The 17,098-nt window shown below is 48.9% G+C and overlaps 1 protein-coding gene across 3 annotated transcripts in view; it reads left to right on the top strand.

Annotated features, from left to right (window-relative positions):
- EPB41L4B (erythrocyte membrane protein band 4.1 like 4B) overlaps positions 1-17,098 on the top strand; it is a 113,228-nt gene that overhangs the window by 31,411 nt on the left and 64,719 nt on the right. For all 3 annotated transcript variants that reach the window (XM_008142120.3, XM_054727332.1, XM_054727333.1), the window contains exons 2-6: positions 1,145-1,249; positions 11,842-11,884; positions 13,011-13,089; positions 14,969-15,013; positions 16,908-16,960. In XM_008142120.3, the coding sequence (XP_008140342.2) occupies positions 1,145-1,249; positions 11,842-11,884; positions 13,011-13,089; positions 14,969-15,013; positions 16,908-16,960 (325 nt within the window). The remainder of the gene's footprint in view (positions 1-1,144; positions 1,250-11,841; positions 11,885-13,010; positions 13,090-14,968; positions 15,014-16,907; positions 16,961-17,098) is intronic.

The raw sequence follows: 17,098 nt of genomic DNA, 5'->3' as shown, positions 1-17,098 counted from the left end.
AACTTCATTCCTTTTTTTGGTGAAATACTGTTTCTGTTTTATGCATAAGGCCACAGTTTATTTATCCATTCATCAGAGAATAGACATTTGGGTTGCTTCCACTTTGGGGCCATTATGAATAACGCTGCTGTGAAGATTTTTGTACAAGTTTCAGTGTGAACCTCATGTTGTCATGCTTTTTGAATATACTAGTATACCTAGGAGTGGAATTGCTGAGTCAAATGGACACCATGTTTTACCGTCTGAGGACCTTTTAGGCTGTTTCCCAAAGTGGCTGCACAATTTTTCATTCCTATCAGCAGTGTTTGAGGGTTCCAGGTTCTCCAAGATTTGTTCTCTTTTTGATGATAGCCATCCAAGGGAGGGGTCTTGTTAAGGTTTTGATTTGCATTTCCCTAGTCACATTGAGCACCGTTTCATGGGCTTATGGAGAACTCCCTTCCTCCATCCTTGGCTCATTCTGTAATGGGGTGTTTGCCTGTTTATTATTGAATTGCAATAGTCCTGTCGTCTAGATAGAAAGCCCTTATCAGACATGTGATTTGCAAACTCTCCCATTCTGGGTTGTGTTCGGACTTCCTTGACATCTTTGTGTCCTTTGAGGCTCCCAAGGTTTACATTTTGATGATGTCCAGTTTATTTTTTTACTTTCCTGCTTATGTTTTTGGTGTCACTTCTAAGAAACCATTGCCTAATCCAAGGTCATGAAAATTCATGCCTATGTTTTAATTATGTTTTATCCTGAGAGTTTCATACTTTCAGCTCTTATATTTAGGTCTTTGATCCATTTTGAGTTAATTCTTGTATATGGGTCATCTACTCCTTGATTACCCTGGGCTACAATAAAGACAGGATCAATGTTTGATCCCGCTTCCCCTCTCCTTAATTTACCAGTTTTCAAGGTGTTGGTTCCCTAACATCCTTGTTTGGTGGGATTTTGGGTGTTATTGTTTTTTGTTTGTTTGTTTTTTTTAGATTTAATCATGAGTTTGTATCATACTAGAGCCAATTAAAATTTTAAAAATTTTGCATCCTGTGTCACATACATATATGCAAAATACAGAGAAAAGTGGTTTTTTAAAATCTTTTTCTTTGTTACCTGGTTGTCATGTCCTAAATCTTCATCTACCCACTTGCCTTCCAGAAACATGCCAAAGGCCAGGACCTGTTTGATCAGATCGTGTACCACCTGGACCTCGTGGAAACAGACTACTTCGGCCTCCAGTTCCTCGACTCTGCCCAGGTCGCGGTATGTGTTCCTTTGGTTCCTTTCAGGGCAGATCAGCTTTTCACTGCTGATCACAGATCCACAGTGGCTAGAACTTGGTAGGGAAACATAGGAGTGAAACGGTGATGTTGTTGCCATGATGAGCATTGGGATGGTGGTGATGGTGCTCCAGTGAGATGCACCCACGATGCCCCCCACCCTTGAGGTGGCCAGCAACCGGGAGAGGAAGCGGGAAGGAACGTTTGTCTCGCGCACGGGGAGGCATTAGGGAAGCATTTCCAAGCGTAGGGATGCAGTAAGGGCGCATTTCTCGAGTAGGTAGACACATTGTGGGAATTCTTCCGGTGGAGCTGCTTTTATTTTTAACCAGCAGAAGGGGCTGCCCACCATCTTCTGGTGAAGACTTGCTGGGCGTGGAGAGCAGGTGCTGTGAACAGGCCTGAGCCCCAGCCAGCTCGGGGTGGGGCAGTCGGAGCAGGTCTTGGCATTGCTCGAGAACCATCTTGCGGGCTCCGGGAGGTGGTGTTAGGTCAGCAAAGACTTCCCTTGCTTTGCCTGAGACAGAAGTGTTCACAGTGGAGAGGCTGGCGTGAGCGAACTCGACACCGCTCAGAATCCCTCATTGAGAAAGCAGGAATGACTTCCGGTCTCCCTCCCAACAAAAATCTAGCTTTGGGTTTTGAAGGTAATTTATTCAACAATCTAAAAATATTTAGGGAGTGCCTCTCATGCATGGGCCCCATTCTGAGCACTTTGGATAAAGCAGTGAACACAAATATAAGATGACAGATAGTAAGAAGTGTGAAGAAATACAAAGCAGAGTAAGGGGTAGACAGGATAAGGGGCGGTGCTGCCGTAGTGTGTGAAAAGGTGGGTCCCCTGCTCAGGCGGCATGGCTCAGTGATTGAGCATCGACCTATGAAACGGGCGGTCATGGTTCGATTCCCTGTAAGAGCACATACCCAGGCTGTGGACTCGGTCCCCGTAGAGGGCGTGCAGGAGGCAGCGGGTCAATGATTCTCATTGATGTCTTTATCTCTCCCTCTCCTTTCCTCTCTGAAATAAACGAAAGTATATTTTTTTTTTAAAAAAGAAAAAAAGGTGGGTTCCCTGATAGGAGATGTTTAAGCTAAAAACCAGGAGCTCCTCATATGTGGTGAGGCCTTTCTACCTGAAAGACACTTTTTGTTACATCTTGGGAGCCCCCTATGACAGTTGTAAAGTGAAGATGCTCAAAATCAATGCCTGGGAGTTGGGTCTGCCTGAGACTGTTAGTGTGATGCTGAGTGTGCAGATGATACAGGGGAATCAGGACTTCCGTCTATCCTAGTCACAGTATCTCTCTGAGCTAATGGTCCCGATTCTTCTCCATTTCCCATCTGCAGACTCTCACTCCAGCCCACCAGGGCCCCGGGGAGGGGCAGACCAGCCCTTCTCGTTCCACCTTCCTGCCCAGTTCCCTGCCCTCTGACCTCAGGAATGTTCTTCCCACCCCTCAAGGCCTCTGGCCACCTCAGAATTCAAGTTGTTGATCCTTCCAAATATTGTGGACACTGTTCCCCCTCATTGAAGCTTCATCCGACCAAACCTCACCCAGAGGCACTCGGGGTCTTGTCACCACTCCAAGATCCGGAATTCTGTTGTCCCCCATTCCAGGGCCACTTCCCTTGATTCTATCTTTCCAGGCCCTCTACATCTGGCCTTGGCCTTGCCGATCCCCTCCTGCCTCATTCTCCCCTCTCCCGGCCGCCCACTGCCCTTGCCTTCTTTCAGGCTTGGCAAAGCCTCAGCCGTCTCACCTGTGTCCTCCTGTGCCCTTTGATTCTCCTGCTCCCATGACTGTCCCTGGAACCCCCCTTGACATTCAGGCCCATCTGTTTGCTCTGCTGCTTCTCCCGGTTGCCAAGCATTGCTGGAGAGCCACGGCTGTGCCTGTTGGCACCTGTTGGCATCAGCATAGATCACAGTTTCAGAGAAGTCCAAACCCCCGAGCTCCTTCTGGAGCCTCGTTAGCCCCTCATGGACTCTTTTCCACCCCCAAATATGGTTTTCGATTTTTGTCCATTTTTTTTTGGAGAGAGAAAGAGGGGGAGAGAAACATTAATTGGTTGCCTCCTGCACACACCCCAACTGGGATTTGAACTCACAACCAGGGCATGTGCCCTGACCCGGGAATTGAACCAATGACCTTTCAGTGCACGGGCTAACACTCTAACCAACTACTGAGCCACACCTGCCAGGACCCCAATGGACTCCTGTGTGCCGCACAGTTCCCCTTCTAAATCTTGGCCACAGACATGTAATCCAGTCCCCACAAAACCTCAAAGTGGGCCTTACCTCCTCCTGAGAAGACTGAGCTCATTTAGCTCAAATTCCTGGTTTTCTTCCCCTGAAGACAAACCAGTCCTCCCTGCCATTTTTGTCTTAAAGGGAGTAGCCTGTTTCTCCAGCGTTTTGTCCCCAAACCTACGAGGACAGTTCCATTTCCAGCTGCTTCTTCCTGAGTTCTGTCCCCAGCACCTGACACTCCTCAGCTCTCCTCTTCCCTGAAACTCTTCTCCATCCTGCCTTCTCCTGTGTCTTTAACCTGTGGGATACCGTGTGGTGGTTTTGACTTCATCGTATCTGTGGCCCTGGGCTAGCAGTCACACCTGGGCCTTGTATCTGGCTCTGCCCCCGACTCATTTGGCGGGTTTTAGACAAGTCTTCTTTGTTCTCAGTGTCCTTATCTGTAAAATGGGTTTCTTGGACCTGTTCTCATAAAAGCTCTTCCAGTTCTAATATTCAGTGATTCCGAGTCTAAAGAGAAGGCAGGCACGTCTGCCCCACACATCTTTTCTTAATTAGAAGGGAGGAGATCTCTCTCATTTCTGCCATTCAAGCCAAGTGCCCGTTGCCCTGGTGGCACGACCTCCTCCCCAGATGACCCCTCTCTAGCCACTCGGATTCCCAGAAAGTCAAAGATGCGACTCCATTTGGAAAGACTTCACTGTGGACGTCTGCTCGCCTGGCTGCCAGCTGTTCCACCCTCCAGTGCCCTGTCACCGTGCGGCAGGAGGTGTGTTCACAGCGGGATCCAGGCTTCCTTCCCAGGTCAGACACCTACAGATGCTAGCTCTCTGCAGGCCCTGACGCCTTTCCAGGATCCGCTCTGTGAACGGGTGTGATTTTCTTCCCCACAAAAGCAGGTACAAGGTCCTCATCTGCCCGACTCCAGGACCCAGGAGCGTGTGGCCCCAGCAGCCCCAGGCCCCTTCTGCTAATCGGTGTGATTTCTAACCTGGGCTCCTTACAGGCCGGGTGCAGGTCATGCCTGCACTTGCTGCTGGGCCTTTGTTGGTGCTGGTTCCCCTCCTGGGATGCCCTTTCTCACCCCATTTCAACTTCTGGCCGTCCTCCAAGACCATCTCAGGCGACACTCGGACTCCGTCACGGAGCACATCCTGAGCTCTCAGAGGGTTTTCCTCCACTGTGCGAACCGCTGAGCTTCTTTAGCCTTCCGTGGCAGCTTGCTCCTTTGGCCTGGGGTTCTTGTTTGTGTTTATAAATAAACAAAGCCTTTCTGATCAGACCCGAAGACTTAGGACTTCCTCTTCGTAGCTGGGTGGATCTTGGTGACTTAGAGAGCTGTGCCAAGAGAACCTGAGAGCCCTAGTCGTTAGACCCAGGAGAGATGTTAGGAGCCGCGAATTTCCATCTTCTAGATCCGAGGTGGGGGACAGACGGCCCGTGAGCCGTGTAAGGCCCGAGACATCATCTGGTCTGGCCTTGCCAAGGCATTAGGTGCGAGTTCATTCAATGTTTGACCAAATAGAGCAGGCTAATTTTTAAGTTGATAATTTTGTATGGCCGGCGAATGATGTTGTAAATATCCAGATGGCCCTTGGCAGAAAAAAAACGTTCCCCACCCCGTTCTCAATGGTGAACCCAAAGCCTTAGACCTTGGCAAGTCACTCGGTGAGGAGCACAGCTTGACTCAAGCCCGGTTTTTACCATTTCAGGTTCAAGTGCTCTCGAGCCTCGGTCTCCGTCCACTGTGGTGACATCTGTGTCACAGGGAAGTTGAGGGGCTTTGTGAACTAAGGGAACAGACGCGGTTTTGTAATCGGACATGGGTGTGGGTTTCCTCTCCCTAGCTGGACAGTCTCAAGGGGGCCAGAAGTCGTCCCAGCCCCAGAGGTGACAGGCTGAGGTTAGCTGGAACCTGCAGGCTGTCTCACCTGGGGGAAAACCCTTAGCAATCCAGACAAGAGCCCTTCGGCTTCTGGGGTATTGTTGATTTTTCTGAGAACCTGGGACAGTGCAGTTGGTGGCAGGTGACCGGACGTGATGGCGGGTGTGTTTCTGGGGACAGTGGGATAATAGACGGGGACCTGGCTTATTACTCCATAATTGAAGCTCCTGCAAGGATCGACACCCCCTCCCAGCCCCCGACATGCAAACCAGAGGGCTGGCCCAGGCAGAGCTCTTGGCACAGCCCTCTGAGTAAGTCACCAGCTCCGAGCCCAGCTCCCTGCAGAGCCAAGCCTGGTTTCCATAGTGCCCTGCCCAGCCCTGCAGCAAGGTCAGAGTCTGTTGGCATCTCCTATTTTTAGCTGCTGGGGCTGGGGCCTCCTGTTTCCTTTCCCATATCAAAGCGGGAAGTCCACCTGGGAATCCTCTCAGTGGACCTCACTTTTACACAGCTCCAAGCAGGGGCAAGGGTTCTGATTTTGCATATCAAAGCTTTCTTGGGAGAGCCTGCACCCCCCAGCTTTCTCACAGCTTCTATTTACTGTGGTGCCCACCCCCCCCACCCCACCCCCCCCCACCCCGCCCCCTCTGATTGAGGTAACGAAAGGCTTTACGTAATTCATGTCTGACATGCTTCGTCACCGATCTGTTCAGCTGACCAGGGGACAGACCCATGTTACAAATGATGACGCTGAGGCTCGGAGACACTTTAACTTGTAAAAGTTAAAGTAAGGGACAGAGGTGCCACTCAGATCCTGGCCTCCTTCCAAAGCCCAGCACTTTCCTTCTGTTGCACATGGCAACGTCACACACACACACACACACACACACACACACACACTGAAAGAGAACATTCGGTCAATAGCCATTGAGCAGACTTTGACTTGGAGCTTACTCGATGCGCCAAGCTCCGTAGTGGAGAGGCGAGCTGGACCCTGTCGCTGCTGCCGCGTTCTGGTGAGGGAGCCAGACAAGTGGTCCTGGGAGCAGAGTGGTTCAGTCCTCCACTTGGGGAGCCTGGAGGCTGGCTGCCTAAGCATCAGGATGAGCTGAACAAGGTGTCCCAGGGGGGCTGAAACCGGTTTGGCTCAGTGGATAGAGCGTCAGCCTGTGGACTCAAGGGTCCCAGGTTCGATTCCGGTCAAGGGCATGTACCTTGGTTGCGGGCACATCCCCAGTAGGGGGTGTGCAAGAGGCAGCTGATCGATGTTTCCTCTCATCAATGTTTCTAACTCTCTATCCCTCTCTCTTCCTCTCTGTAAAAAATCAATAAAAATATATATTTTTTTAAAAAAAGGTGTCCCAGGGGGAGGGTGAATGTGGGCTGGGCCACAGAGGATGAGAGGACTGCCAGCAGGGAGCCGCGGGGATTCGAGGGATCATAGCCTCCTCATCAAGCAGGAGCAGCCCTGCCCATCGCCGGGGCAGGTGTGCCACAGGTGTGGCCACTGTCAGTCCATTCCTCAGCCCCTCCCAGCATAAAAGGGGGACATTTTATGGTGATAAGTTTTACAGCAGGAAGTGCAGGAAAGGTGATTTGGGCCTTTCTCTCAAGCCTTGGGAGATGTTTTTCCTCTGGTCTTTGTTAGTGTGGAATTGGGTAGGTGGGTGATGAGGGGCCCAACGCTGCAAGGTAAGGGTGAGAGTGTGTCATCGCTGGTGATTGTCATCGCATTTGCCGCCTGTGTGGAAACCACAGAGCGACCCCTCCTGCTCCCAATGTACTTGGAGGGGACGTAGGGGAGTATAAGCACGAAGAGCGGGGTAAGTCACTGTCCTTCCGTCTGAATGGCTCAGTATAGTTTCCATGGACACTCCGCTGATTTCTTCAGGATGCCAGGGGCTAGCTCAGTGCACAGAGGAGGACACCGGGGCTCAGGGGGGCCCTTGCTCATAGCCACGCACCAGGTGAGGGGCAGAGCTGGGCCCTGAAATGTGATGTGCCTCCTTCATTTTAGTACGGGTACGTGTGAAGCGGCTCCAGAAATGGCGCAGCCTTGTTTCTGAATGCCGGCAGGGCAGGGCGAGCCTTCTCCCGCCCGGGTGCAAATATTGGCAGTGAATGGGAAGCTGTTGATAAAGGGGTCTCTGCAGCGGACGTGGACAAATCCCCCAGGAAACCTCAAGTAGCTGGTGTGAATGGTGAGCAGGAGGAGAGGTCCCTCCCATGGACGGAGAAGGCACTTCAAGCTGCGTGTGGCATGGAGACCCAGAGCTGGCTGCTGACTCCGCAGGAGTTAGACTCCTGCCTCCTCCTCGTTAGCACTGTGATCCTGGGCACCTCATGCTCCTTCTCCACGGCCACCTGGCCACTTTCATCGGCTCTGAGGCCTAAGAGAGAAATGGATGTGATAGGGTCCAATGTGTTTTGTTTTCTTCCAACACCACCAAACAGTGAATTCTGACACTATCTGCCTGGAGGTAGCTTCACATCCTGCAGGTTAAGGGCTCCGTCTCACAAGACATCCCCACCAACCCCACACACATTTCAGGTGCCAATCACAGTGACATCCTACAACCAGCCTCACGCGGGTCATGTCCAGTACTGTTGCAACAATTAGAGCAGATGGGCTTTGCCAGGTCATCTCACATCAGGATTTATGGGAAGGGTTGCCCTTAGATGAGACTTGGGTGAGAAATTCAGATCAAAAACCCCCTTTCTAATACCCGTTAGAGTTCTTGAGTTAAATGTCTTGCCCTTTGAGCTCAGAAATGCACCTGTCTGTTTCCAGTGATGCTTTAATCGTCTGTTAAGAGGGCTGGAGCCAGTTGCCGGGGCCTTTGCTGACAGGCGGCCTGGATGTGTTTAGCCAGGATGCAGGTGGACATCTGAGACAGGTCCTGCTGCTACAGGCCTCCGAACCAAACCCAGGATTCGATTTACTAAATGCCACTTAGGGCCTTAGTGCCGGGCATTCGTTACGAGGTGGTTTTGTGGGATAAAGTACCAGCGATCAGAGTCTGGCCAGCTCCCACCGCTAAGAAGAAAGTTAGGTCCCTTTGAACTGGTTGGAGACAATATAGGTTTTATCATCTCTCATTTTAGGAGGGTGACTGGGTTTCTAATCGCGTCTGAACGCCGCAGGGTCAAGGAGCTTTAACAAGGGAGCTGTTTCTGATGCCTTTCCCAGCTTAGCAAGCCCCAGACTTTTCACAGGCCTCCGTCCTGGCAGGTCCTGCGCTGGGCAGGGCTCCAGGCGGCTGCTGGGCAGGAAGGATGGAGGCCAGCCGGCATGGATAAGGGAGCTCCTTGAGCAGCGTGGCCAGAGGGAAAAGCGGCCTGCTGTCCAGCAGAGGCATCTAGCCGTGATCTGTCTGAGCTAACGCCGGCTGCAGGCGGTTGGCCGGTAAACTGTGAAATTGAGATTTTGCAGAGCTCAGAGAGCAGTTTTCAGAAGGGGCTGTGGATGTTGTCATGATCCCCAAGGTCATTCGGACCCATTCGTCCCTGGGCAGGAGAGGATGTGGGAGGACTTTAGCCCTAAGTATTTAATGGGCACACTGGGCACCTTCGAAGAGCACGCATGCTCTGAGAGTCTGTTTCACGAGTCTTGGGTGGGACCTGGGTCTTTGTGAGTGGAACGCTCAGCCAGGGGAAAACCACCCCTAAGGAAACAGGTTGGACTTGGATCAAGGTTAGGGTTGGATAATAGAGGAATAGTGGGCTTGCACTTGTTCTGTCCAAAATGTGATAAGGAGACTTGAGATAGGAAAGAAATGGGGCGACGCTCCTTTAAGCTCGGAGCCTCTGGGCTAATAAGCTGAGGAGGCTGGTTGCAGGGAGAACTTCCTTGGCCTGGTAATGATGAATTCATTTGAAAGGGAGCAGAACAGCTTTAGTCATAGCCATTCGCATGATGCTTACTTTGGCAGGGAAATACATATGATGATACTTTCATCAAGTCTGTATCTGCTCTCCTCCCCGGGGCCAAGTGCAGGATTTTCCGCCTGGTTGAGGGCGGCAGCGAGATCTACTTCTAATGAGGCAAATGGATCATCAAAAACTGCCCGAGAGGCAAACGGCCAATGAAAGAATAATGCAAATGTCCGCCCAGCCCACCCCCAGGAAAATAATCTTCTTGGTAAAAGTAAAAAAAAAAAAAAAAAAAATGCTTCAGAGTCAAAAAAGAAATGAGTAAACAGTATTCAGACCCCCGTATGCAAAAATAACCCCTCGAAATCTTTCTGGACATAGCTCGACAGAAAATACTAATTTTGTATAAAAGGGACCTGATTGTTTTCATCTGACATCGTGCTGTGGATCTCTTGCCACGTCAGTAACTCTAGGCCCACATCAGTTTGAAAGGCGGAATAGTATTTCATTACATGGATGAGCCATTTTTTAAAAATCCGTCTTTGTTGGTGGGCATTTAGGTCATTTCCAATTCAAAGCCGTGCACAATGAGAGAAAGCATCCTGTACATGTGCCTGTGAGATAGCATCCGGCTGCGGTGATCTGCTGCTTTTGTGACACGGTTGCTTAGCCGGGGAGTGGAGAGGGGAGTGGAGATGACAGAGGCCCACGTTCTCCCACTGCACTGCTCACGGCTTATTGCATTATAATTCATCTGGTATTTGCCTTTGTGTTTCCTCATCCCGCTCCTCCCACACAGCCCTAATGGGCTCTCCGCTGAGGGCTAGAGTACACACAGTGCTAATTTAGCCCCGTCCTTGCTCATTGTTAGAATGTGCCCAGTTCAGATCGCCTCTGGAAGTCTATTGACAACGGGCAGAATGGCCTCTGGTTCTGAACAGCTAGTGAGAAACCCGCTCTGGCTGTGTCCTTCCAGCTGAGGCTCTTAACAGTGTGCATCTAGGTTACGGAAAGGGGTGGGGAAAGTTTGCCTCGCTTAAAATACGTTGGACATTTATGGATGTCTCGAGAATCTAATGAGGGCCGGCTGGGTGCCACGCCCTTCACAGAAATGACGTGAACGGACGGCCCTGCCCACCGGGGCTTAGTTCCCCCCGAGGGGCTCACAGTGTTGCATTCCAAAAATGTCCATGTCCGTGGAGGTTAAGCTTTCGAGGCTCATCGGGACTGCAGCCTCAAGAACTTGGATGTGATAGAAAACTTCTCTGTGTGGGTAATGGTTTTGTCATTGCCTTGATGGGTAAGACGGAAGTGGTTGTTCTGGTAAAAACTAGAGGAAGTTGAATTGCCTTCATTGACCAGAGCAAAAGTTTCTCAGTCCCTGCCTGTCTTCCCATCTTCATTGTGGGTCATCTCCCTGGCAAAAGAATAAAGGGATCATGAATTATCCTATCTAATAATAGAGTAACATGTAAATTACCATCACTCCGCTACGCCCACGATTGGGCGGCGGGAGGCTGGGGGGCGGGACTCGGGGTGGCCTATCCGGCCATTGAGAGGCCCGGATCCGCTGCCACTGAGGGGGCCTGTCACGGACACCCAGCTGCGCCTCTCAATGGCAGGGTAGCCAGGTGTCCGCGGCAGGCCCCCTCAGCGGCCGTTGATAGGCGCAGGGGGCGGGAGTCCCACCCCCTGCGCCTCTCAACAGCAGGGTAGCCCCCCTCAGCAGCCGCGGACCATCAAAAGCGTGGGAGCTGGGTGCCTGTCTGCTCCGGCACCAGCGGACAGGCACCCAGGTCCACCGCGAAAAGCGAAAGCGTGTAGGGGACCCTACATGTGCATGATTCAATCATGCACTGGGCCTCTAGTGGTTTTATAATTTTAGAGTGGAAGGGGGAAGCAGGGTAGAGAGAGAGAGAGAAACATCGATGTGAGAGAGACACATCAATTGGTTGCCTCCCACACATACCTGGACCAGCTCGGGGGATTGAGCCTACAACTGAGGCATGTGCCCTCGACTAGGAATCGAACCCAGAACCCGTGGGTCCGCAGGCCGATGCTCTAACCACTGAGCCAAATCTACTAGAGCTAGGTTTTATAAATGTAGAGTTTAGGGCGACAACGACAAGACCAGCGTTTCATCGGGCGTCTCAGCAGTGCAGTTTGTAGTCTTTACCAGATTAACAGACTTGGAATAACTGGGGAAGATTGATTGTAACTTGAGGAACTCAGAAGGAAGAGGCCGTTGGCTCCACTGGTGAGAAGGGACTTCACAGACCAGTTAGTTAAAGGGTTTTGAGTTTTTTCAGGCTCCTCTTTGGGAAAGCTTCCGGAAACTATGGGCCCTTTCCCCAGAAAAAAAATTCACTCTGCATAAGCAGATTGTCTTTTTATACCTTCCCAAGCAGTTTGCAGATCCCCAGCCCAGGAACACGTGATCCGGTCCAGCCTCTGGTTTTTACGGGTAGAATTACTAGGGTTGGTAGAGGAGGGTAACTCGGGTCTGTACTAGTATACTCTTGCTGATGCACTATTCCTAAAGAAACTGTTTTTTTTTTTCTTTCAGCACTGGCTGGATCATTCCAAACCCATTAAAAAGCAGATGAAAAGTAAGTAAGCCCCATTTGGCCTATTTATCTATTTCTTTTATCGGGAAAGCTAACTCCTTTGCCAGTGTTTTGAAGTATTCTGTTTTCGCTAGAACTTGGGAACTATTATTTAAAAAGATTCCATTTTCAGCGGATCATTTTTAATTTCTTAATTAAAAATTGAGAAGTTAAAATTTCTGGCCACGTGTTCGAGTTTAAAATTTGAACAAGAGTCTTTAGTAGATATTAAAAAAAACAGATTATGCTCTCATTTGAAGTCATACACCCCTGCCAGTGAGATCCGACTCATCTGCTGTTCGAAAGCAGGACCTGACATTGTCACAGTCCTTTCTAGTAATGAGTGATAGAGGAGACTCAGAAAATGGGGCGCAGGAGGGCTCTAGTCAGGCCCAGCTCTAGCGTTACCGGTGTGGTACCTACCACATTTATTCAGTGCTGTGAATGCATGGGTCATTTTTTAAAATTCCATGCTTTAAGGTGTGGTGTTTAGATTACAGAACATGTGGCTGTTTATGTGTCACTTTTCTTTAGCCCATTAATATTTTGTAAAAAATTAATATCCGTGTGGAGCATCATGGCAGTCAGCGGGGAGAATGAAATGTCAGCTCTTAGTAATCCCTCCAGATCAAGCATGTCAAACTCAAAGGCTAACACGGGCCAAATAAACAAGGCATGCGGCCCGTGGGCCATGAGTTTGACATGCTTGCTCTAGAGCAGTGATGGCGAACCTATGACACGCGTGTCAGCACTGACACGTGTAGCCATTTCTGATGACACGCGGCCGCATGCCGAGGATGAAACATTTGCCGCTCCTGAGGATGAAACATTTGCGAAATAGTTTTTTCCTCAAAGTGACACACTACCCGAGTTATGCTCAGTTTTTTGGCGAAGTTTGACACACCAAGCTCAAAAGGTTGCCCATCACTGCTCTAGAGGATCATGGTTTCCCTCCAGCAGGGAAACCACCTTTGCTGCCATGATTCTTTTTAGTTTTCCAGCCTAGGATGGAAAAGGACTTACTAGCTTCGTGTGCCCTCCCAGGGTGGTGCTGAATGTGTTAATTTAATGTTTTTTTCCTTTTGTCCACTCCGCGATCTTTTTCAACCTTCCATCTCCAAATGTTTAGTTGGACCTGCTTATGCTTTGCACTTTCGAGTTAAATATTATTCTTCAGAACCGAACAACCTTCGTGAAGAGTTTACAAGGTAGGACAAAATGCAGAACGAAATCCGCCCCCCATCGCACCTGCCTCACGTGTAGTTTATGGGTCTCCCTAAACTGGGGTTTTGCCTCCCCCTCCCTCTGCTGCCCTTACACTCTGAGCAGGAGGTCTGAGCACTTTGCCTGTGCTTATCTCTGTATTCTGTTGAAAATCCACACTTGGCTTAATTTGACCTTTTTCTTCGTGAGCCAGCGGGCGAAGATTTGTTTTCTTCCCACATTTCTGTTTGGTTGACCTTGGGTGGTTTGGTTAGTGGTTCCGTGGCACTTTATTTTTTGTGTCCGGTAAGAAAAGGGAAGGCAGGTATTGGAAGAGCCTTTCTCAGTCCAAAATTGCCATCTCATTTTCTCTTAAGGGACTGCAAAATATTCCCTTGGTTGTTACAATGCCAACGTTGTTAGAATCTCGTCACGTTACCTTTCAGCCCCACTGGATTTCTTTTATGTCTACCCGACTTCAGAAACAGCGTTGAAGCAAAAGAGACCTAACACATTTTAGGTGTGGCATTTCCCTCCGGCCACCCTTTTATCCGTGAGATCCTCTGCCCAGTCCTGCCCGCTGTCCCCAGAGCCTCCTTGTCATTGTCTGTGGACAGGAGTGGTGCTGGGTAGTCCGTGGTTGACCACTAGCTTGGAGAGAACCACTAAGCCGCACTTTAAAGACTGCTTATCGCCCTTCACCTCCCTCCCCCCATCGGGGAGGCCTATGGGGCTCCTGGAGTTAGGTTTTCCTGTAGGAATGGGAAGTGCGGGCCATGTCACACTGTCCTCCTTGATGGGAATACTCGGTTCAGTGGTGGCTAAGCACTTGTCGCAGGCGGGAACATTCTGGAATAGAACCTCCAGCCCGTTGGTTTCTGGGTCACCCACATTGTCCTATATCCATGCCACGGAGAGTGACTGTCGGCATGGTTTTCAAAGTTCAAACCAATTAAATTATTCTAGTATTTTCCTTCCGAGTCCTTTATGAAACATGCTGCTCCTAGCTGTCATCGAAGCCAGTGGTTCTGAACCGGGGTTGTGTGGATCAGAAACACGTGGGAAGCTTTTGAGCAAATCAGATTCCTGGGGACTCTGACTCCCTTGGAATGGAGTGGGGACCCTGGGCAGCCTTTTGGTTTTTACAAAGCACTCTAAAGTGCTTCCGATGCTCACGTGCATCTGGTAAAAAACTACTTGTTTAGGCCGAGACGCTTAGTTTTGTTTTTTTTTTACTTACGTGAACTCTACTTGTGTTATTTGCTTTTCCATTTTTTATTACTCCTGTAACCAGCAGCTGCAGTTCCAGGATTTTTGAACTTTGTCCTGTGTGTGTGTGTGTGTGTGTGTGTGTGTGTGTGTGTACACAGTTTTTTAAAAGATGGAGTTTGCAGTTAAACTGCATCAGGAAAAAAGTCTTACGCAGCTGCTAACGACAGTCAGCTGTAAACTCTTTGATACAGTCAGGTGCAGCCTTTCTGGACTCCCTGGTGGGGCTGCCTGAGGGCCCCACACGGTGGCTCCACCTGCCCGTGTGATTGGACATGTCGCATGCCTGCTGTTGTATGAGCACCGCGTGCAGTGCTTGGCCCTCTCCCGGGACACGGAGGGGGGCGTGGAGGCCGTCATTGGACCTTGCCATGTCCCATGTTCCATCTCCCAAGTATCTTGCGAGTTCCTCCATGCACTCACCTTCCTAGTTAGGTCCTGGGATGCCTTCTTGCAGACTCGGGAGGGGATGCTTCCACCACAGTTCCCATTGGAGTTGGACTCCCTCCTTACAATGCAGGATTTGGGGTTGTGTGCGGGGCGGGTACATGCTGGGCAGTCGGGATCGAGTGGGGAAGGAGTGATCCTCTGTTGACTTTTGTATATGTTTGTCAGGTACCTGTTTGTTTTACAACTCAGGCATGACATTCTTTCAGGAAAGTAAGTACATTTTTGTTCTAACTCTTAAACCCAGGATAGATCATATAGTATATTTCTAAATGACTCACTGTTTTTTTGTTTTGTTTTTTTAACTCTCTCACCCTTGTTCCCTTTTCAAAATTCAAAAAAAAAGTACACCAGGCATTGTAAAGTGAGTCTAATACTTGTATCACTGTCATCATCTTATTTTAAATGGTTACTCTATGGCTTGAAGCATTTCCAAGAGCATTTAATATCTTAAGTGATGTGTATTTGGGAATTATTCTCTCCCTGATCACATCACTGCCCCATTCATAATGGCTTTTGTCGTATTCGCAAGCAAGATACGTTATTAGTATGTATACACTTACAAGTATTTGGACAGTCAAAAAGTTTCATTCATCACCATCGGCATCAAATAACGTAAAGAGGTAATGTCCTGATTCTGATAGAAGGAGGGTTAGACATCTCATCTCATTTCCTTTGCCCCTCTTAAAAGTGGTTTTTGAACACTAGGCCTCTGGCTGCACGGTGATTGTTGAGGATCAGGAGCATGGGCACTGACCTGGTTGAATTTACATGCAGTGTTCATCTGTTCTAAAGATGCGAGGTTTACCGTCCTAGCTCTTACAGCGGTGTCATTTCTCAGCCCAAGTATTGACTATTTTCTTGTACATGAAAGACTTTTAAGACTCTACTGAATCTAAAACGCAACACCTGATATTGACAAGAATACATTTTGACTTTGACTATAATCCGGAGGCAACTGAAAATGCGATTTCTGAATTTGCAAACCCTCCCTAGAATACCTGCTATAAAATCCTTAGTAGAACATACGCTATAGAACACGTAGATTGTACAGTGTATACATTTGCCTTCCTCAGCCATGCAATACAGATCTTTGATTGATGTGTGTATTATGAGTGTGTGTGTATTTTGACCTCCCTCCCCCTTTCTCCATACCGTGCTCCTCATCCCGAAGGCCTCTCGACTCTAGTAAATGTCCTCAGTTTGGAAAAATACCAATGGCAGACATCCTGCATTTATATAGCACTTTGCAGTTTCCATGCACTTCAGCCTGATGTACTGACTGTACTTCAAAGCAGGTGGATGTTCTGGTTCCAGCACTGCCCCCTACTGGCTGGATGACCTTGGGCAAGGCAATCCTGCACTCAGCACCTCATCTCCAAATGGGGGATGGGGAGCACTGGCGACACATGTCTCAGGGGGTTCACAAACTCCGCACATTGACCAAATGGGATCATATAGATGAAAGGCTTTGAAAACTATGAAGTGCTATACCAATGTACGTCATTATTATTTTTCTAACTAAATGTGTCATGTGAAATACGAATGAGATCCCGATTTGCAGTAATACCTGTCTATGGCTCAATCTCAGTTATACTTAAGAGAATGCTTGAGTGTATCCAGCTGTCCTGGCACTGTCAGATACTGTGTCTGTCTGCTTACTTTTAATATTATGACCTCGTTTCCAGAAGGATTTAAGGCAGCTTGGAAAGGTGCATGTACTATATCAAGATAAAATAAGTTTAAAAATATAAGCCAAAGGAAAGGCTTCTCATTGTATTTCCCAAACTCCCCCCCGCAACCCCGTTTTTTTTTTTGTTTTGTTTTGTTTTGCGAAATTTGCTAAAATTGCCCACAGGGTTGATAGAACCTAGACCTAGATTGGATTCTTCCACCGTATGATGAGAACTGACTTTGGGAAGTACGTAATGCAAGTCAGCTTGGTTGCATTATTTAATGCGGACAGCAGAACTAGAAACCAGAGATCAAGTTTTATGACCTAAAGATCACTACCTTCTGACCAATGACTTGAGTGACATTTTGTATAGTTATGAGTATTAAAGTCCATGTACAGAATTAATTTTTTTCTTTTCTTTTTTTTTTCAAGATTGAAATGCCCATATGAGACGGCTGTGGAATTAGCTGCTCTCTGTCTGCAAGGTACATTGTTCTTCAGTGGTCCTTAGTAATCTAATGTCATTACTTCCATTTCAACAAGTGGGTGTCTACTGTGTACCAGGCACAGTGCTGTGCTGTGGGGGTACCAATGAATACGATATGGTCTCCGTCCTCAAGTAG

This window comes from Eptesicus fuscus, chromosome 15, assembly GCF_027574615.1.
Source record: "Eptesicus fuscus isolate TK198812 chromosome 15, DD_ASM_mEF_20220401, whole genome shotgun sequence".
NCBI classification, from domain to species: domain Eukaryota; kingdom Metazoa; phylum Chordata; class Mammalia; order Chiroptera; family Vespertilionidae; genus Eptesicus; species Eptesicus fuscus.
The sequence above is the reverse complement of the archived record's forward strand: the minus strand, read 5'-3'. Positions and strand labels throughout refer to the sequence as shown.